This window comes from Artemia sp. Qi Xiang Cuo, chromosome 7 (genome assembly GCF_049724085.1).
Source record: "Artemia sp. Qi Xiang Cuo chromosome 7, ASM4972408v1, whole genome shotgun sequence".
In the NCBI taxonomy this organism is placed as follows: domain Eukaryota; kingdom Metazoa; phylum Arthropoda; class Branchiopoda; order Anostraca; family Artemiidae; genus Artemia; species Artemia sp. Qi Xiang Cuo.
In genome coordinates, this window is record NC_142800.1 from 30,126,338 (window position 1) to 30,149,853 (window position 23,516).

At 35.7% G+C, this 23,516-nt stretch overlaps 1 protein-coding gene across 1 annotated transcript in view; it reads left to right on the forward strand.

Annotated features, from left to right (window-relative positions):
- The window catches only part of Arms (Ankyrin repeat-rich membrane spanning), a 201,977-nt gene that overhangs the window by 62,466 nt on the left and 115,995 nt on the right, over nucleotides 1-23,516 (forward strand). The window contains exons 2-6 of the mRNA XM_089091790.1: nucleotides 6,482-6,580; nucleotides 9,012-9,110; nucleotides 11,039-11,236; nucleotides 12,660-13,154; nucleotides 14,665-14,941. Coding sequence (XP_088947916.1) covers nucleotides 6,482-6,580; nucleotides 9,012-9,110; nucleotides 11,039-11,236; nucleotides 12,660-13,154; nucleotides 14,665-14,941 — 1,168 coding nt within the window. The remainder of the gene's footprint in view (nucleotides 1-6,481; nucleotides 6,581-9,011; nucleotides 9,111-11,038; nucleotides 11,237-12,659; nucleotides 13,155-14,664; nucleotides 14,942-23,516) is intronic.

The window sequence follows — 23,516 nt, forward strand, 5'->3', positions numbered from 1 at the left end:
TATAGCACATCCAAAAAATATGAATTTCTTAATATAATAGCTTACTGGCTATAATAGCTATAATCTATAGTTATCAGTTATTAATCTTATTTTAGAACAAACCTATCTTATCTTGTGTTTTTTTAAACAAAAATATCTGTTTTGCGTTCTCTTTCCCGTTGAAGACTGAAAAGCCATTCTAATCCTTTCTTCCTACCACATTAAACGACAAAATACGTTTAAAATGTTTTAACCTTTTTAACTTTAGTACATAAAAAAATATTAAAGGTTCAAGGAATTTATATCGGTATATGGTATATGTATAGTAAATTGACGATCCTCAGCCATTTTTTTTCAGTAAAGTGAAAATTATGTTCTGCCTTGAGAAGGTATGGGGGTTCTCAAAGGCATAATTTCCATACCTTTCAACTACGCTGAACAAAATGGCTATCTCAAAATTTTGATTAGACGTGTTTTGGTAATTGATGGGTGTAAGGGGGGGATTGTTGCCCTTAATCACTTTTGACTGATAGAAAGGGCACTAGCCCTTTCAATTTCCAATCGAATGAGCCTTTTTCTACGACGAAATTTCTACAACAAATTGCCATCTCAAAATTTCTATCAGATACTATTAGAACCACCCTTCGGTCACTCTCAATCTAAAAAAGACACTAGAAATTCTTATCATTAATCCAATGAGTCCCCTCCGAAGTTTATACGATCACCCTTTCTATATAAAAAATTAAACAAGAAAAACGGGTTTTAATTTCTATAAAGCAGTGAATACAAAACACTTAATTAAACAAAAATACTCCGAATATTTCGGCCCCACATCCACTTAAACACTTATATTTCGGCCCACAAAACACTTAATTAAGTATTTTGTATTCACTGCTTTATAGAATTTAAAACCCGTTTTTCTTGTTTAATTTTTTGTAAATGGAAAAGCAGTGTGGTCTAAGAAATTATTTCCTTTCTATATAAACCTTAGGCCTATATGCCCCCTGGACATAACTTAAACCCCTTGCCCTGCGGGCTGTTGGGGGGGGGGGGCTCGCCATCCTCAAAGGCATAATTTCTGGACCTTTCAATTACGCTGAACAAAATGGCTATCTCAAAATTTTGATTGGATGTGTTTGGGGAAATGACGAGCATGGGAGAGGGGGGGGGGGTTGTTGCCCTCCAGTCACTTTTGACCATTAAAAAGGTCACTATTCCTATCAGATGCATATCGGGAAAATACGAGGTTTGTGTGTGTGGGGGGGGGGGGGGAGGTATCCACCCTCCGATCACTCTTAGCTTAAAAATGGCTCTAGAACTTCTGATTTTCAATCCAATGAGCCCTCCAAAGTTTATACGATCATCCTTTTTATATCTATCTTTATGCCCCCCAGGGCTTAACTTGCAATCCTAGGCCTGAGGGGTCTAGGGGGGGGGTGTCATCCTCAAAGTCCTAATTTACAGAGCTTTCAACTACGTTGAATAAAATGGCTATCTCAAAATTTTGATTGGATGTGTTTAGGGAAATGGTGGACGTGGGAGGAGGGTTAGTTGCCCTCCAATTACTTTTTACTATCAAAAAGGGTAATACCCCTTTCAATTTCCAATCGAATGAGTCTTTTTCGAAGTTTCTACGACAACAAATGACCATCTCGAATGTCTATCCGATGCATTTCGCTAAAATACGTGGTGTGGGGGGGGGGGAGGGGGTATCCACTCTCCCATCACTATGAATCTCAAAAAGAGCAGTAAAACTTCTGATTAGCAATCCAATTATCCCCTCCGAAGTTTATGCGATCACCCTTTCTATTTAAACCATATATGCCTCCGGAGCATAACTTACAACCCTTGTCCTGAGAGCTCTAGGGGGGTTTTCATCCTCAAATACATGGTTTCCGGACCTTTCAACTACGTTGAACAAAATGGCTATCTCAAAATTTGGCTGGATGTGTTTGGGGAAATGGTGGGTGTGGGAGAGGGGTTAGTTGTCCTCCAATCACTTTTGACTATTAAAAGGGGCACTAGCCCTTTCAGTGTCCAATCGAATGAGCTTTTTTCGAAGTTTCTACGACAACTCCTTCGATACAATGTGCCCTAGTCTAAAAAAAAAAAAAAAATAATAATAATACATTGTGCCCACATCGCCCTTTACTTAGGCACAGCTATCGCGCTGCCTATGAGTGACCTACCAAGTAATAACCAGATTATCCTTTTTTATGAGTGTAGATACCCATTACGATTTTCTTAATGACATATCAACCAGAGATGTTAAACATAAGACCCTTGTGACAGAACTTAGGGCTCAAACTCCTGCTGGTGAGTCTGCATTAAAAATGATAGAATTGTCACAATAAATGCAGGAGTGGGGATGTCTGTCAATAACATATAACTTTAACAGACAAAATATACATTGTAAATAGAAATATAAGTGTTGGTAGCTCCACCACTGAAAATACTAATATCATTGAAAATATATTTATGTCCCAAGGGAACAGAAGCAAGAATGAAAGTTCCTCTAGTTGTATAGGCGTGAGCAGTCTGTATAGTTATTCAGTTGATGTAACCCAATAATTCAAAACTTCTTCATTTAAATTATCAGGCCATGTCAGTGGCGGATCCGGAATTTTTTTAGGGAGGAGGCGCAAAATAGGCTGATCCGACAAACTTGCGTTAGAAGCAAGTTTAATTATCGCAAACTTGCGTTAAGTAAATTACACTACTTTAGACTATTTTAGGGGGTGCGCGCTCCCCTCGCTCCTCTCCTGGATCCGCCACTGGGCCGTGTAAGGGTACTGTATTCCAATTCTGACAGTTTAACTAGTAATATGAATGAGCTAGTTCCCTTTATTGCTGACTGCAGTCCTGATGTTTTTTTTTTGCCGGTAAAGTTTTGCAAAAGATCTGCAATCAAACTAGTGAACTTAAATTTTTTCTTGAATGTATATAGTGGGAGCTGCCCAATTACTGGATAGCTATTCACCATTTCAATAGTTAAATCACCATAAAAGTTTATTATACTTCTTAAAAAATTGATTTTTTCACTATTAGATTTGTCCAAGTTTTCTTAACAAGTCTCAATAGTTTGAACATCTCAACCATACACGATGCTGGCTATTTTAAATGTACTTATATATAATATTAGAGCCTAATCACAAATTTTTTGGCACATTTCTGTTTTGAAACCAATCTTAAAACACACTGCCTGATATTGCATACAAGAATCGTAAAAGCTTCTCAATCACAAACATACTAAATCATGGACAGATTCAATTACAGACAAGTTTTGCAAAAGAGAGATATTCTGTCTAAATATACTAAAATGGTAATTTCTGTTTAGGCTTAAGTATTGAAAAAAAAAATTGGTTTTCTAAAATTGTAGTCATTAATCTACCTAGCCTTATCTAAAACTGTCTTCATCGTATTCAAGATTAGTTTCTTAAATAGCCCGTGTTTAGAAAAGATGCATTTTAGTTAAAACATTTTATCCAAGATAAAAAGCTGTTCAAGATTTTGTCCTACCCTTTAAAATTTTTCTGACTATCCCTTAGTTTGCAGAGCAGTTGCAATCTGGTCCTGAGATCATTTCAAGGTATATAATCTTCCTTTCTCTCATCCTTTTACCCAGAATTGGGTGGAATTTGTTTCTTTTAATCATAGGCAGCGCAATCGCGCTGCCTAAGAACGATGTTGCCACAATGTATTATTTATTATTATTTTTTCTTCCTTTAGACCAGGGCACTTCGTATCAAAGGAGTTGCCGTAGAAACTTGGAAAAGGGCTCATTCGATTGGAAATTGGAATGGCTTGTGTCCTTTTTAATAGTCGATTGGAAGGCAACTAATACCCCCTCCACGCCCACCATTTCCCCAAACACATCCAATCAAAATTTTGAGATAGCCATTTTGTTCAGAGTAGTTGATTTCCAGGTAGAAATTATGTTTTTGAGGAGGACACTCCCTCACAGCCTTCGGGGCAAGGGTTGTAAATTATGCCCTGAGGGCATATTAGGCTATTATTAAAAGCGCTTTCATAGAAACTTCATAAAAGGATAATTCAATTAGAAGTACAAAGGGTTAGTGCCCTTTTTAATAATCAAAAGTTCCTGAACGGTAAATAACCCCCCTCTCATGTTCGTCATTTCCTGTAATATATCCAATCAAAATTTTGAGATAGCCATTTTGTTCAACAAAGTTAAAAAGTCCGGAAATTATGTATTTGAGGATGACACTCCCCACCACAGCCCTTAGGGCAAGGGTTGTAAGTTAATACCTTAGGGGCACAGAAGGTTTTTTTTTCTTATAGAAAGCGTTGATATAAAAACTTCAAAAAGGAATCCGTCCATTGGGAATGGGTACGACTAGCGCCCTTTTTAATAGTCAAAAGCGATTGGAGGGCAAGTACCCCTCCTCTCAAGTACACCATTTCCCCAAACAGATCCATTTAAAATTTTGAGATATCCATTTTGTTCAACGTATTTGAAAGGCCCGGAGATTATGTCTTTGAGGATGACAACACGCTCACAGCCCTCAGGGCAATGGTTGTAAGTTATGCCCTGGGGCATATAAGGTTTTTATAGAAAGTGTTGCCGTAGACACTTACAAATAGATCATTCAATTGGAAATTGAAAAGGTTGGTGCCCCTTTTAATAGTCGAAACACATTAAACGGCACTTCATCGCCCTCCCACGCTCACAATATCCAAAAACACCTACACTCAAATTTTTGGATGGCCTTTTTTTTCAAGGTGGTTTAAAGCTCAGGAAATTATGTCTTTGAGGATGACAACCCCCCCCCCTCCAGCCCTCAGGGCAAGGGTTTTAAGTTATTCCTTGAGGGCGTATAAGGTTTTAATAGAAAGTGTTGTCGTAGAAACTTCAAAAGGCCTCATTCGATTGGAAATTGAAAGGGCTAGAGCCTTTTTTAATAGTTGAAAGTGATTGGAGAACAACTAACGCCCCCCTCACGCCCACCATTTCCAAAGTTCCGGAGATTAGGTCTTTGAGGATGACAACCCCCTCACAGCCCTCAGGGCAGGGGTTGTAATTTTTGCCCTTGGGGCATATAAGGTGCTTATAGAAAGTGTTGTCGTAGAAACTCAAAAGGGCTGATTCGATTGGAAATTGAAAGGGCGTGTGCACTTTTTAATAGTCGAAAGTGATTGGAAGGCTTGACACATTTATGTTAAAGATCGATATGGGTACAATGTATTATTTTTTTTATTTTTTTTTTTAAGACCAGGGCACTTCGTATCGAAAGAGTTGTGGTAGGAACTTCGAAAAATGCTCATTCGATTGAAATAGGAAGGGCTAATGCCCTTTTTAATAGTCAAAAGTGATTGGAGGACAACTAGTACCCCTCCAACGCCCACCCTCCCATTTACCCATTATATTTAAAAACTAAATATTGCCTTAAGATCAAATCAAAATGTACTATGGTAATGCTAATTCCCAAAAAGGCATCTCAGCAGTATCTCAAGAACGATTGAGGGTATAATTTTCAAGCTTTCGGGATTACTTCTGCTCTTAAAATTTAACCAAATCAAAATAGCGTAAGTGTATCCAAGCCATCAAAGAAAGTAAGCAGATTTTTTTGCGAATGCTATCAAGTTTTCTATTTCAGGTCAACTAGAGGAGGTATGAAACTAAATTTAACACTACTATTTGTGACTAAATTTAACACTACTATTTGTGTCTAGATTTTTAAAAGGGTGTATGTTGTTAAAAATTGCTGAAAATTTTTCGCCGGCATACAAATAGCAGACCAAACTATTAGGTCTTAAAAAAACGAAAAGAGTTAAAGTATTATTTTCTTTTTCCCTGAAAAGACTATGTCAGTATAAAACGAACAGATATTAATTAAAAAAACTCCACAAAATAAGTTTTCAAAGAAAAGTAAAGAACTCCATTAAACTAAAAATGAGCAAAAATAAAATCAAATAATCTACCAACGTGAAACTACCACAAATCAGCAACAATAAATAAGTAATACCCAAAACCAACAGAAATTACAATAAATAACCGAGTCAAACTCAAAACGAGCAGAATTTAACATGAGTAGGGCTCAAAACTCCTATGCCTTCCCAAGGCAAGAACATAATTTGAACTTTACTGAAAAAAATACAAATGAATGTGCATTGTCAGTTATATATACATATACTGATATTTAGTAATCGAAATTTAATATTTTTTAATTTATTAAAGTTATAAAAGTAAAAAAAATTGATTGGAAACATTTGATTGTATTGTGCAATGCAGTCAATTTTCACCAGCTCTCATATATAGGAGAGCTGGTGAGCCTTAGTGACTCATTGACATAAATTTCTTATAATTTTTTAAGGTTTATCTAAGGACAGTGAAATATTAAGAAAATTGGAAAACAGATTATTTGAATATAATCCATAAATAAAAGTGAATATTCAAATAATGAATATAACTATATTAGTTTATTATTTTAGAAAGTGATCTAATACAAGTCTTTACTAGCTTATTTTCCGTTCTTTCTAGAGTCAATTATCATCTTTACATGTTGCCGTAAGACTGGGTTTAACACCATATATAGCGCAACTTTTGGCTTCTCTGGATGACCCGGACCCTGAAGATGATGTAAGTTGTTGCTTGATATTAATTTGTCAATTAATGGCTATAAGAAAATGAGTTACAAAAACGAATATACTTTTAGCCATTAATAAGGAATATACTCTCTATGCTGTATACCAATCTACACATATATACTAACGTTTTAAATACCAGCATATCAACTGCCACTCAAGATTTGTATTAATCAATCACTTCCACCTAAAGGTATCGTAAATAATTCGTTTCTTAAGTCGTGCAAACCATTGCAAAAACATTCAAATAAATTAGATCTTCTATTTTACCAGAAATTGGATAAAACAATAAGCCATTTTGCACCACAAACTTCCCCAGATTATTTCTCCTTACTACAAGTGGTATGACATTCCCACATCTGTCAGTTGTAGTTTAATCCTTAAGTCCTGGAAACTAATAGAGTGACAAAGAAAAGAATGATAATGACTTTGAAGAAAGAACTTTATCAAGTATTGGACAATATATGGGTCGTTCTGTAACTCACACCTCCCCTAATGTTTTCCACTTAACCAAGTGGCATAAAATTGCCACGCCCGATTGTAACTAGTATTTTCCACTTAACCAAGTGGCATTAAATTGCCACGCCCGATTTTTAGTTCGATCAGTAGTAGTTGTTCAACTGGAAAAATGTAGCTTCAACTTATATGTCTTTTCATTATCCCTATTCCTAAACCAATGTCTCATCTTTTTGTTTGGAATACGATGGATGTCAGAGATGCCTTTAAGAAAAGTTACGCACTATACATTGACGCAAGGGGGGGGGGGAGTTTCGGTTACTATTGCCACGATTTAATCAGCGGCAATATCTGGGGAGAGGCGTATTTTCCACCCTCTCCTCAAGATTCTCATGCCCGCCCCTTCTCCTAGATTTTATAATTTTCATTGAAAATTTTGTTTTGCCATTTTAATTTAAAAAAATTGAAACTAAGACAACAAAATCCCCCTCTCCCCACCTCGATTTTCAAAAATACTTTTTTCTCTTCCCCTAATTTCCATTAATTGACGCCAATGAACTTACTCTTTACTTACAGTTCATTACCACGAACTGTTTAAATAATCAAAATACAAAGTTAGAAGATGTTCAATTAATGAAGAGATGAATTTCAAAATCTTTATGATTTCGTCTTTGTAGCCTTACAGTTGTCTTGCTAAGCTAGCTCTGTAGACATCGTTCGGCAGGTTGAAAGTTTTGATGGTAGATTATCTGCCATCAAGTCTTGTATATTTACTCGGCATAAAGTCCACAGAAGTAGTAGACCGACGGTGCTTTCCGTATTATGATTATGACCAATAAAAGTAATTTTTTGTGATAGAATCAGTTCAATGTTGCCAAAGAGTGCAAAAGTTTTGTATTTGTTATTTTTTCGTGATGACGAAATAATTATTTCAGTACGAGGTAATGAGTTCTTACGAAATAGAAAGTTTGTGTTTTTTTTTTTTGCACAGAACCTTAGTGCTAGCACATCAATAAGATAGTCAGCACTATATGCAAAAACGTATGTTCTTACGAATTTTTAATAATTCTTTAACACAACGGCAAATTAATTATTTTACTTAAAACAGGCATATTTGTAGGGTATAAGTAGGTTGCTTGCCTCTGTCACTGGTGCACTAACGTATCTTTTTAGCAACTCAAAACATACGTATTTGCTTGAACTTCGTCTTCTAATGATCACTTCGTGGTTTGTAATTTTTAACTGATTAAAAACGAAGTCGCGAATCCTAATTGATTATTGTCGTCAACCATAATAATTGAACCACAGAAAAAAGCACTCGAAATTAAAATATTAATTGCTTAAGTTCAAGCAAATGTCGAAGTTCTGCTCACGAAACAGCTGCCGTTTTTTTTAAAGAAAAATTGTGTCCTATGAATGTTGTGGTATATAGCTTAGTATTAATGCAAATTAAGAGACTAGGACATTTTATACATCTTTGCCTGCGGTTAGATTTTGTGATTATTCGTAATTTTTTTTTTCCCACGGCCAGTAATGTTAACAAAGACTTTTTGTTGTTGTTATTTTTTTTTCAGGTAAAACAGCTTCCTGCCTTATGTAGTTAGTACACTTCTTCGTGATAAAATCATTGGCCTCTAGTCAAACGGACTGCTTGGCCTATTAGTAAATCATTCCTGACTATGAGGTTTGAGAAAATCGGAGATAGTCAACAGACATGTCCTGTTTGATGTGAGGTGGAATGGCTTTTTGTTTGCTATCGAGAAAATTTGCATTTTATTTATCATTTGATCATATATATTGACTGGAGAAACATTTGCTTGCATTGGAAACGTTACTGTTTTATTCACATGCTCAGACTGTATTTGAGGTATTATAGTCAAGAAACGTGTGCTATCATTAAATGTTATTTTTTAAATGGAAGTTTTTCAACTCTTTTTGGTTACTCGAGTACATATTTGTTTTTTATTTAGGATGGTGCTACCCCTTTGATTGTTGCTGCCAGAGAGGGCTATGCACAGATTTGCATTGATTTACTTGAAGCTTCTGCAGATATTGAGTACAAAGATTCGGTATATTCACTTCTTTGTTATTTTCTTTTGTTTAGTTTTACTTTTGGAACCATACATCAGCCCCGCCCATCCTCCCGGAATGCTTTGGTTTTTACGAAATCATCGATAATTTTGCTATATTTTAAATAAAACTATTCAATTTTTAGTGTTGCCAATGTATAAGTAGTTTTAGAGATTTGTCCTTTTAGACCGAGGTTCGGCATATTCTCTTCTTGGGAGCATCATTGTACCAGTAACTGCATCCAAGCCAACACTTAAACGTCAATAAACGGGTTTGGCGTGAGCACTGCTCGATTGGTAAGATGAAATACAAGGACTTTTGCAAAGATTTTATAAATGGAGTTAGTTTACCTCCCACCGTTTTCTCCTCATTGCGTCTACAAAATTACGGATAATAGTTATCATTCCTGAATAGTTGTCAGATGGTGATTTTTTCACATTTAAAAATTTATTTGAAAATGATTTTTTTTTTGGTTACAAAGGGTCGGGGATCGTTATTTACTGGGTTGCAGCTATCGCCGCAACCACGGTGGACAGTACTATACATAATGGCTGATTACTGAAAAGGGAATTAAGGAGCAATTTCTCTTTAACGCTTTGATTAAAGCTCAGTTAAATTAGTTTACATGGGAGATCGTGCAGCTAGTAAAAGGTATTGCAGTGTTTAATAACTACAATTTAAAAGTTAGAAACTAATTTTTGCAAGACTTATAACATTCGATGCGTGCATGGCCTCCTGCGCCCCCTGAAATTGCATTCATTTAAATTAATTGAACTTAGTTTCTTACAATCACGCGTTTCAATATTTTACTGATTTTTTCTTTTTTTTTTAACAGCAACGAATATTCAGTCTATGAATAGGTTCTCAAGCTTTGGGGCCCCTTGTTTACCACCTATAGTAGCTCATAGGGTAATCCCGTACTGATTATTTGTGAAAAGAATAAATATAAAATTTAGCTTTTAAATTAGCCCTTAAACAGCTCTCTATGATTTTCAGTGCCCCGCCTTCGGCGTTCTGAAAATCAGAAAAAAGAGGGCAGATCAATGCTGTTCATGCAAAACAGCGGTTTTCCTTGTTGTTCAAAGTGGGGGATGTAAGTGTCCTGTGCAAGGTTTTTGACGATGGCTATGTCATTTGTGTATCTTTTGTTTCGATCCGACACCATTTTTGAGGGGTATCAGCCTATTTTTCAGTATTCCTATAATTTTTTCAAAATATTATTTTACTATTAAAATTGATCGAAATAATAGATACCATTCCTGAATCAGCTACAAATGACAATTTTTTTAATCACTGGAAAGGTTTTTTAAACCTTATCTTTAAATTTTGGGTCACTATGGGCCATGGTTTGCTTTTTACTGGGTTGCAGCGATGATAACACAAAAGCAGCGAAAACATGCATCATATTAAACTATAAACAGTGGAACGGACATTATATAATGCCAAAGGCTTAATAAACAAAATTAGATTACAAATCCAAGTTCTAAGTATGATTGTAATCCCAAATAATTAAGTCCAGGAATTCCTTTGCGCGTAAATACACACATGCAGTGCATAGAACGTAATAACGCGGTACACCCGAATTAGCCGTTTGTCACCGTGCAAAAATATCCTGCTGGGAATTTCTAAAGAATAATCTTAGCAACTACCGAAATTTGTCGGAAAACAGCTTCCACTGCTCATAGTTCTCCTGTATATAGACACGAAATGCCTTCAATCAGCCTTGAAGAAAGGAAGAGGTTAAACAGATTAGAAATTCTTATTACCTAAGGTTAATCGTTGTGGTGTATCTGAAAGAACAAATACACCCTGCTTCCAGAAAATAAATGCTTCCCTTCTTTGACAAAATCTATCTAATTCTATGAACTGTTAGAAATAGATTAAAAAAAGACAACCGAACTCTTTAAACAGGTATTCTAATTTCTAGGTTGGATGGACTGCTTTGATGTGGGCGTCTTATAAAGGGAAGACTGATGTTGCACGATGCCTGATTGAGAGAGGAGCCGACGTAAACTGCAGTGGACATCATAATGCTCAACCTTTAATATGGGCATGTGGAAGAGGATATTTGGAAATTGCAAAAATGTTGTTGGAATCTAAAGCTAATCCGAATAGGCCTGACAAGGTATGCAAAAAAACATCAAGACGACTTGTCTCTCTTTTTTTTTTACTTTGTTCTTGAAGATACATATAATTAAAGAGCTCTTTTTAAGGTGTATCCCCAATTTTATTCGCGCTGAATTTTTTAGAGAGATCTGATGAAGCTTAATGCACTACTGCTTTGGAACTCACAGCGATACTGAAACCCAGTGAGACTCAGTGAGAGTCCGCAATCATTGCTTCCTCCCAACAAATTAATGGTACCAAGCAATAACACTGGGAATTTAAAGTTGTAACCAAAAACTCTAATAGCTGTAGATTAAAGAAGCTACAGTTCATTCAAAACTCAAGTCTCTACAGTAAATTTTATAATTATAGTAAAAACAAAAATATTAAAATTGAAAATGATTTTTTAAGTGCTAATATAACAAAAGAATTAGAATTCAAGAGACAATATTTTTTTTTTTTTTACAAAAATGATAAAAGAAGATTTCACGAGAAATAGTGCGAGTCCAAAATTTTCGGAAATCAAGACTGTTGCTCGCAGTGTTTTGGCATTGGACAACGGTGTTGGATTAAAATTACGATGTTTAGCCTAAAAAACAAGGAACCTATAGCGACTGTGTGGCACAAACATTGAGATAAGTTTCACCACTTAGTTCAGTATTCTTTTTCTATTGGCTGTTTTTCCGAGAGAATCTGTGAGCAACAATGATGAGCTCTATGTTCTTTTCTTGAGCACTATTTTGACAAATACATTTGTATTAAAGTATTTGTTGTCAGGGATTATAAGAGTTTCGAAAGGATCGTTTATGCAAACTAAATTACTAGGAACAATTTCTCAAATAAAGAACTCAGAAAAGGGAAAAAAGTTAAAGTTAAATAAATTAAATATTTTCACTTGAAACAAAAATTTAAATGAACTATTTAAAGACAGTGTTTAAAGGTATGCTATTGGAAGTAACAAAAAGGTTTTTACATATTTTTATTGGATGTAGTAAGGTTAGTATTTTGCCAGTTTGTTTGGTTTCGTTCACCCAGAAAAGCTACATCTTGGGAACTGGGACACACTCCTTACATTTTGACTTTGAGAATGCACGATGAAAAGAGATTGCAAAATTTTAAGATCAGAATCTTTTGTTGATGTGTGAAATATGGTTTTTAAAATTTTTTTTGTGTACAAAATTGTAAAGGCTTTTACCGGTTAAATAACCAGAAGGACATTGGTATTATTTTGTGGAAATTTGATGTGTTATATTTTGCTATCCATCTTGTCGCAACACGTCTCGTTGCCTCTTACAGTGCAGAGCATTTTATTTACACAGATATGTTACAGCGTTTTCAATTCTTAGTTTTTGCACTCAATAGTGAAAAGACAGTTTTTTTATTCCCCTTAACAGTTTTCTTATTCCCCTGAACAGTTTTTATATTCCCCTGCTTTATTTTAGCATGGCAACACTCCACTTATCTGGGCAGCACGAAAAGGGAATCTTGAAATTGTTGAACTCCTGCTCAAATTTGGAGCAAAAATAGAAGTTGTTGGAATGAAGTCTTGGACACCACTGCTGGTCTCTGTTGAAGGAAACTATCGAAGTGTCGTGAAAAAGATACTGGAGAAGAAACCTAATCTGTCAGTAATGGATGCTGATGGGCACACTCCCCTTACCATAGCATGCAAAAAGGGATATATTGAAATATGCCAGCTGCTTCTAGATGCTGGTGCTACTGTCAATTGCCATGATCGGTATAATGATACTATACTTATTCATGCTGTTAAAAGTGGACACAGACAGATTGTTGAGAAGCTACTGAAGAAGCATGCTGATGTGGATGCCTTGGGCAAAAATGGGAAAACAGCAGTTCATTGGGCAATTGCTAGGAATCACGTAGCAATTCTGAAATTACTTTTGAATGTTAGCCCCAGTTTGGAGATTGTGTCAGACGTAAGTTTTTCTTTTACTTTTTTGTTTATATATACCCAGCATTTGATTCCATCAATCAGTTTATAATTCAAAAAGTTTACTCAGAAGATCAAATAATAATATGAGTTACTGTTCCTTTTCTGCGAAAAAAGTGGGTTTTCCCCCGTGATTCTTTTTTACGAAACAGAATTTTTTTATTTGACTTTTTGACAAGAGCTTTCCTACATTTTTTTGTTGTTCTTTTGAAAAACATTCTTTTCTTGTTTCAGTTTTGTAAGCTTCTGATGATCTTGCATAATTAACTAAAGTAGGCTATGTATGGACAAACAAAGTAGGCGAATTAGATAATAAAAAAAATTATAGATAAAAAAACAAACAATCAACCCTCATACCCATGTACCTAAAAGGGGGAAGGTTGACAAGGTGGAACGTCACCAATATTGGTTTATTGGACCTTCCTTCCATTTGAGAAAAAAAGGCCTAACAAAGATTTTGTTTATCGATTTTTGAACCCTCAGCGGACCCAGAGAAAAAAAAAAAAATATGTGCAGTTGCTATTGAAGTGATTTGACTTCTAAAAAAATTATTTTATGGGATGGTCTTTGCAGGTATGAATTCATTACAAAATAGAGCCTACATTGTGGCATTTTCACTTTGTGATATTTTCGCTTTTACTTTTGCTGAGCTTGTTTGTGTCCTTTTTACTTTGGATGTCTAGTTTGAGGGTAAAGGATTAGTATCACGTCAGCTTGTCACCATCTCCCACTAAGCTTTATTTGACTTGTCGTTTCGTTTTATTCGACCTTTGCGAAAATGGACCACAACAGTAGTAGAACATTTCTTTAGATAGATCTCAGCTCGTATTACAATGGAGCCTAATAATAGAAGCCAAAAGGCATGAAATAAAGAAGTTTTAAAAGAATTTTTACTTGTAAAGTTTTTCATTATTTGATCTTACACGTAATATAACTGAATATAACTTTCAATTATATTATTTTACATATATTTCGTCATTTTGAGCTGAAATATTGAATTAAAAAAGAAAACAGATAGGGAACTTGAAGTTAAAAATATTTATGTATAGTGGTTAGAACATGTTTGGAGATAGTACTTAATTTGGTACGTGTTTGTTAAATGGAAAAAATCCAAGAAGTGAAGTTAGGTTAATCCTATAGAAATATATCAAAACTTGAGGATAATATAATATTTTAGAAACTAAATTCTGGAAACTACGACAAATAATTATCGGAAGCAAGACGTGAAGAACATATTGTATCAAATACTTAAACTAACCCCTAGCCACCTCAATATTAAATATTTAATTAAAATATACCCACATCGTAATTTTCTCACTCAATATAAGCAAATTATGACCGATTCCAGAGAGGCAAACCGGTTTTTGTCAGATCTTAGACAGTGTAATTCTTGAGTGTGTTCCGGTTAACAGACAAGTACCCTTAATTTTATATTTGTTTTGGTTTTAGGGCCTAGGTAATGTATTTGAAAATTAACTTGCATATAATTTTTACAGGATGGGGATACACCTCTGCTGTGTGCTGTAAAGGCTCGTAATGTTGATTCTGTCCAAATTCTCCTTGAGAAAAGGGCAAAAGTTAGTGCAACAGATCATCATGGAGATACTGCGCTTCATATTGCTATGCGAGTTCGAAATCGACCAATTGCAGAACTCATCCTTAAAGACATCAAGAACTCAAAGCTACTCTATAAGCCAAATAAAGCTGGGGAAACACCATACAACATTGACCACTCGCATGAGAAGCCTATACTGACGATGATTTCTGGGTCGAGTAAGATGATTTTGAATTTTGATTTTTTAATATTTTCTTGAAAAGTATTGGTAATCTTGTTGCTCTATGTATTCTAATATTATTAATTTGTTGTCGTTCTTTCAGCTTCTTTCATTATGTGTTTCGTCTTGCCAGGCGCATCATAAAAGGCCCACTGTGTCGTTTGTGTTTTACCCAGTAAAATTACTGGCTTTTATGCAATTTTAGAACCTTTCCTTGAAAGAACCAACTGTTGGCCTTTATGGAATAAACCCTTCAGTAAGACAATTACAGACCGACGTGCAACGCCGAAAAAGGCTTTCTCAAGTGCTTTTTCCCATATGCATCCTTCTTTAGCTAATCTGAATAAGCTGTGTTTCTACATTTTCATTGGGTCGCCTTTACAAATGGTGGTATAAGGAGTGAAAGTCCTCCAAAAAGATCAATCAATCAATCAATTTATTTAAAAGAAATACAGAAAAAAGTACAGAACTTTAGACCCCCACAAAGGCTCTTTGGCTTGTGAGAGTGGGAGACTAAACATAACAAAGGAATAGATGTGCTTCTACATGACAATAATTGATGCCCGACCAAACCTTGTCTTCAAAGGTAGCAGGTTGTCTTTGGGGGAGGGGGGCTACCGTTCGCCCTAATAGTCTTATTTTGGATCCTTTTCAATGTCACCAATTGACTTCTAGTAGTCCCTGCATAAAGTGAAGGTGATATTTTGTGACTGTTATTGTCCAGGAAATGTATAGAGATATGATTGAACTAAAAAAAGAAGGCTTTTGGGGTAAAGTATTGCTCCCTGCTTCCTACTGCAGGATGATCGGGTCCAACCGAGGTGGATTCTCAGAGAAAAACCTGGTTGAGAAAGTCTCCTTAAGCCTTGATTCTTAAAGTTGAAGTTGGTAGAATGGCATGGAACCTTTGATTGGACGACATTCAACTCCCTTGTTTTATTGTATTTAATTCGACAATCCAAAATACCCTTCACAGATTAAAATGATCCCTTCACAGAAACATTAAATCATTCAATGAATTTACTAAAGTCAATACAGTGCCACATAGTAACTAGAATAATATTCCCCAGTGGAAAGATGAACTCTTAATTGTTGGGTGTGACGAAAATAGGAAGATAACTCTTCAACTTGCATAAAAAAGTCAAAAATGAAAATCAAACCCATAAAACTAGAAAAGCAAAGACTGTACAAGAAAAGTAAGGCTAGGCAAGCAGTGAATGGAAAGTAGCCCTGACATGGACAAACAGACAAAAATAATAAAAATAAACGTTGATCAATCAAGCTTAACAGCTTGCCTTGAACAATATAGGAAATTTCCCTGCTGCTTTTAGTTAATCTTATCAAATCCAGACGCAGTGTTTTTAAAAGTATTGGTTATCGATTCTTCTTTGCTTTGTTATCATAATATCAATTTACTCTTATTTGTTTATTGTTTTTGGCTTCCCCACAATGTAAGGCAATTAGTTGCCCTTTGTATGGTTGCTTCTACTGCTGGTTTTTGCTGTTGATTGATTATATTTTGAAGCTATTATAAATTTATGACGTCTTCCTCAACCCTCCACTCTTTACGATAACTTTTAAGTAGTGCTTACCTTGACTTTAAGTAGTACTTACCTTGACCTTACATTTTGAAATTTAATCAATATAGATAGTTGTTAAATTCCTGTGTGTTATTCACCCATTTCCTTTTATTGCATTTGAACTGAAAACTGTATTTTCAATTGCTGCATTGTTGAAGTCAGGGACCGATTCTACCTTAATGGGGGAGGAAGAATTATCTTTTCATGGAGGAGAATGTCTTAGAAAAGGGGTTTGATGGAATCTTACCATGCTCAGTGGGAACTAAGAGTCAGCTTGCTAATTTAGAACCAGGATTTATACAACTGTAGATTCATAAAAGTTTCTCTTGCAGAAAACACAACATAGACTCTGTCTGGGGTGCAGTCTGGATTGTTCTCATAAATTATCTCGACTTTGAGGGATCTTACCATGATCAGTTTGAACTAAGAGTATGCTTCCTAATTTAGAACCAGGACTTATACAACTGTAGATTCATAAAAGTTTCTCTTTCAGAAAACACAACATAGACTCTGTCTGGGGTGTAGTCAGGATTGTTGCCATAACTTATCTCGACTTTGAGGGATCTTACCATGCTCAGTGGGAAGTAAGAGTTAGCTTCCTAATTTAGAACCAGTACTTATACAACTTTAGATTCATAAAAATTTTTCTTGCAGAAAACAACATAAAATCTGTCTGGGGTGCAGTCAGGATTGTTGTTATAACTTATCTCGACTTATATCGACTTTGAGGGATCTTACCATGCTCAGTGGGAACTAAGAGTTAGCTTCCTAATTTAGAACCAGGACTTATAAAACTGTAGATTCATTAAAGTTTCTCTTTCAGAAAACACAACATAGACTCTGTCTGGGGTGCAGTCAGGATTGTTGTCATAAATTATATCGACTTATATCGACTTTGAGGGATCTTACCATGCTCATTGGGAACTAAGAGTTTGCATCATAATTTAGCCCCAGGACTTCTACAACTGCAGATTCATAAAAGATTTTTTTGCAGAAAAAACAACAAAGAATATGTCTGTGGTGCAGTCTTTATTGTTTTCTTAAATTCTATTGACTATTAGTGATATTACCAGGCTCAGTCGGAACTAAGAGTTTGCTTCCTAATTTAGACCAAGGACTTATACAACTGTAGATTAATAAAATTTTCTCTTTCAGAAAACACTACATAGACTCTGTCTGGAGGGCAGTCAGGATTGTTGTCATAACTTATCTCGACTTTTAGGGATCTTACCATGCTCGGTTTATTCTAACAATTAGATGACTAATTTATACCCATGACGTAGACATCTGTAGATACATAAAAGATTCTCCTTCAGAAAACACAACATAGTATCTGTCTGGGGTGCTGTCAGGATTGTTCTCGTGACTTATCTCGAGGTTGAGGGATCTTAACATGCTCAGTTGGAACTAAGAGTTGGATTACTAATATAGAACAAGGACTTATACAAATGTAGATTCATAAAAGTTTCTCTTGCAGAAAACACAACCTAGACTCTGTCTGGGGTGCATCAGGATTGTTGTCATAACTTATCTAGACTTATCTTGACTTTGAGGGATCTTACCATGCTCAATGGAAACTTAGAGTTAGATTCCTAATTTATAACCAGGACTTCTACAACTGTAGATTTATAAAAGTTTATCCTTCAGAAAACACAACATAGACACTGTCTGGGGTGCAGTCAGGATTGTTGTCATAACTTATCTTGACTTATCTCGACTTTGAGGGATCTTACCATGCTCAGTGGGAACTAAGAGTTAGCTTCCTAATTTATAACCAGGACTCATACAACTGTAGATTCATAAAAGTTTCTCTCTCAGAAAACACAACAGAGACTCTGTCTGGGGTGCAGTCAGGTTTGTTGTCATAACTTATCTCGACTTTGAGTGATCTTACCATGCTCAGTCGGAACTAAGAGTTAGCTTCCTAATTTATAACCAGGACTTATACAACTTTAGATTTATAAAAGTTTTTCTTTCAGAAAACAACATAGAATCTGTCTGGGGTGCAGTCAGGATTGTTGTTATAACTTATCTCGACTTATCTCGACTTTGAGGGATCTTACCATGCTCAGTGGGAACTAAGAGTTAGCTTCCTAATCTAGAACCAGGACTACGAACACTGTATATTAATATAAGTTTCTCTTTCAGAAAACACAAAATAGAATCTATCTGGGGTGCAGTCATGATTTTTTTCATAACTTATATAGACTTATATCGAGTTTGAGGGATCTAACCATTCTCAGTGTGAAAAAAGAGTTTGCTTCCTCATTTAGAACCAGGATTTAGACAACTTCAGATTCATAAAAGTATTTATCGTTGATATTGAAGCATAGTCATGTTGTGATGGTCTTTGTTTTATTCTCCTTAGTATTCTCCCGATGGATGTTGATATTTAAATGCAAAGTTGAGTCCATGTACCAGATAAAGAACATATTTATAATATGACTTAATAGTTATTTTGATGCAGAATACAATATCTTTAAGAAAAAACAGGATCGTCTATGTCTTTGGTGCAGTCAGGATTGCTCCCTTAAATTATATCGAGTTTTAGTGATCTTAACAAGCTCAGTTGGAACTAAGAGTTGGCTTCCTAATTTAGAACCAGGACTTATACATCTGTAGATTCATTAAAATTTCTCTTGCAGAAAACACAACATAGACTCTGTCTGGGGTGCAGTCAGGATTGGTGTCATCACTTATCTCGCCTTATCTTGACTTTGAGTGATCTTACCATGCTCAATGGAAACTAAGAGTTAGCTTCCTAATTTATAACCAGGACTTATACAACTGTAGATTTATAAAAGTTTCTCTCGCAGAAAACACAACATAGACTCTGTCTGGGGTAAAGTCAGGATTGTTGTCATAACTTATCTTGACTTATCTCGACTTTGAGGGATCTTACCATGCTCAGTGGGAACTAAGAGTTAGCTTCCTAATTTATAACAGGACTCATACAACTGTAGATTCATAAAAGTTTCTCTCTCAGAAAACACAACAGATTCTATGTCTGGCGTTCAGTCTGGTTTGTAGTCTTAACTTATCTCGACTTTTAGTGATCTTAACAGGATCAGTGTGACCTAAGGGTTAGCTTCCTAATTTAGAACCAGGACTTATACACATGTAGATTTATAAAAGTTTTTCTCTCAGAAAACACAACAAAGACTCTGTCTGGGGTGCAGTCAGGATTGTCGTCTTAACTTATCTCGACGTATCTCGACTTTGAGGGATCTTACCATGCTAAGTGGGAACTAAGAGTTAGCTTCCTAATTTAGAACCATGACTTATACAACTGTAGATTCATAACAGTTTCTCTTGCAGAAAACACACCATAGACTCTGTCTGGGGTGCAGTCAGGATTGTTCTCATAACTTATCCCCACTTTGAGGGATCTTACCATGCTCAGTGGGAACTAAGAGTTAGCTTACTAATTTAGAACCAGGACTAATACAACTGTAGATTCATAAAATTTTCTCTTTAATAAAACACCACTTAGACTGTGTATCTGTTTATATTTTTTTCATAACTTATCTCGACTTTGAGGGATCTTACCATGCTCAGTGCGAAGTAAGAGTTAGCTTCCTAATTTAGAACCAGGACTTATACAACTGTAGATTCATAAAAGTTTCTCTTGCAGAAAACGCAATATAGACTCTGTCTGCGGTGTAGTCAGGATTTTTTTTCATAACTTATCTCGACTTATCTCGACTTTGAGGGATCTTACCATGCTCAGTGGGAACTAAGAGTTAGCTTCCTAATTTAGAACCAGGACTTATACAACTGTAGATTCATAAAAGTTTCTCTTTCAGAAAACACAACATAGACTCTGTCTGTGGTGCAGTCAGGATTGTTATCATAACTTATCTCGACTTTGAGGGATCTTACCATGCTCAGTGGTAAGAGTTAGCTTCCTAATTTAGAACCAGGACTTATACAACTGTAGATTTATAAAATTTTCTCTTTCAGAAAACACAACATAGACTCTGTCTGGGGTGCATCATGATTGTTGTCATAACTTATCTCGACTTATCTCGACTTTGAGGGATCTTACCATGCTCAGTATGAACTAAAAAATAGCTTCCTAATTTAGAACCAGGACTTATACAACTGTAGATTCATAAAATTTTTTCTTGCAGATAATGCAACATAGACTTTGTCTGGGGTGCAGTCAGGAATGTTGTCATAACTTATCTCGACTTTGAGGGATCTTACCATGCTCAGTGTGAACTAAGATTTAGCTTACTAATTTAGAACCAGGAATTATACAACTAGATTCATAAAATTTTTTCTTGCAGATAATACAACATAGACTCTGTCTGGGGTGCAGTCAGGATTGTTGTCATAACTTCTATAAACTTATCTCGAGAATGAGGGATCTTAAAATGCTCAGTGGGAAATAACAGATGGCTTACTAATTTAGAACCAGGTTTTGTACAACTACAGATTCATAAAAGTTTCTCTTTCAGAAAGCACAACATAGACTCTGTCTGGGGTGCAGTCAGGATTGTTTGTAGTGACTTATCTTGATTTTGAGGGATCTTACCATGCTCAGATTGAAAATCTCGACAAAATCTCGACTTTGAGGGATCTTACCATGATCAGTGGGAACTAAGAGTTAGCTTCCTAATTTAGAACCAGGACTTATAAAACTGTAGATTCATAAAAGTTTCTCTTTCAGAAATCACAACATAGACTCTGTCTGTGGTGCAGTCAGGATTGTTGTCATAACTTATCTTGCCTTATCTTGACTTTGAGGGATCTTACCATGCTCAGTGGGAACTAAGAGTTAGCTTCCTAATTTATAACCAGGACTTCTACAACTGTAGATTCATAACAGTTTCTCCATTAGAAAACACAACATAGACACTGTCTGGGGTACAGTCAGGATTGTTGTCATAACTTATTTTGACTTATCTCGACTTTGAGGGATCTTACCATGCTCAGTGGGAACTAAGAGTTAGCTTCCTAATTTAGAACCAGGACTCCTACAACTGTAGAATCAGAAAAGTTTCTCTCTCAGAAAACACAACATAGACTCTGTCTGGGGTGCAGTCAGGATTGTTGTCATAACTAATCTCGAATTTTAGTGATATTAACATGATCAGTGGGAACTATGAGTTAGCTTCCTAATTTATAACCAGGAATTATACAAATTTATATTCATAAAAGTTTTTCTTTAATAAAACACAACATAGACTCTGTCTGGGGTGCAGTCAGGATTGTTGTCATAACTCATCTTTCCTTATCTCGACTTTGAGGGATCTTACCATGCTCAGTGGAAACCAAGAGTTAGTTTCCTAAGTGATAACCTGTACTTATAAAACTGTAGATACATAATAGTTTATCTTGCAGGAAACAAAACATATACTCTGTCTGGGGTGCAGTCAGTATTGTTGTCATAACTTATCTTGACTTATCTCGACTTTGAGTGATCTTACCATGCTCAGTGTGAACTAAGAGTTAGCTTCCTAATATAGAACCAGGACTCCTACAACTGTAGATTCATAAAAGTTTCTCTCTCAGAAAACACAACATAGACTCTGTCTGGGGTGCATTCAGGATTGTTGTCATAACTTATCTCGACTTATCTCCACTTTCAGGGATCTTACCATGCTCAGTGGGAACTAAGAGTTAGCTTCCTAATTTAGAACCAGGACTTATACAACTGTAGATTCATAAAAGTTTCTCTTGCAGAAAACACAACATAGACTCTGTCTGGGGTGCATGTTTCATGACTTGATTTGAGATCTACCATGCTCATGAACAGAGTTAGCTTCCTAATTTAGAACCAGGACTTGTACAACTGTAGATTCATAAAAGTTTCTCTTGCAGAAAACACAACATAGACTCTGTCTGCGGTGTAGTCTGGATTTTTTTCATAACTTATCTCGACTTATCTCGACTTTGAGGGATCTTACCATGCTCAGTGGGAACTAAGTGTTAGCTACATAATTTATAACCAGGACTTCTAACACTTTATATTCAAAAGTTTCTCTTGCAGAAAACACAACATAGACTCTGTCTGGGGTGCAGTCATGATTGTTGTCATAACTTATCTCGACTTTTAGGGATCTTACCATGCTCGGTGGGAACTAAAAATTAGCTTCCTAATTTAGAACCAGGACTTATACAACTGTAGATACATAAAATTTTGTCCTGCAGAAAACACACTATAGACTCTGTCTGGGGTGCAGTCAGGAGTGTTGTCATAACTTATCTTGACTTATCTCGACTTTGAGGGATCTTACCATGCTCAGTGGGGACTAAGAGTTAGCTTCCTAATTTAGAACCAGGACTTATAAAACTGTAGATTTATAAAATTTTTTCTTTCAGGAAACACAACAAAGACAGTGTCTTGGGTGCAGTCAGGATTGTTGTCATAACTTATTTCGACTTATCTCGACTTTGAGGGATCTTACCATGTTCAGTGGGGACCAAGAGTTAGCTTACTAACTTAGAACTAGGACTTATAAAACTGTAGATACATGCAGAAAGTATCTCTTGCAGAAAACACAACATAGACTCTGTCTGGGGGGCAGTCTGGATTGTTGCCATTACTTATCTCGAGTATGAGGGATCTTACCATGCTCAGTGGGAAGTAAGAGTTTGCTTCCTAATTTATAACCAGGACTAATACAACTGTAGATTCATAATAGTTTTTCTTTCAGAAAACACAACATAGATTCTGTCTGGGGTGCAGTCAGGATTGTTGTCATATCTTATCTTGCCTTATATTGACTTTTAGGGATCTTACCATGCTCAATGGGAACTATGAGCTAGCTTCCTAATTTATAACCAGGACTTGTACAACTGCAGAGTTATAAAAGTTTTTCTTTCAGATAAAACAACAAAGACTCTGTCTGGGGGGCAGTCTGGATTGTTGCTATAACTTCTCTCGACTTTGAGTGATCTTACCGTGCTCAGTGGGGAGTAAGAGTTTGCTTCCTAATTTAGAACCAGGACTAATACAACTGTAGATTCATAAAAGTTTCTCTT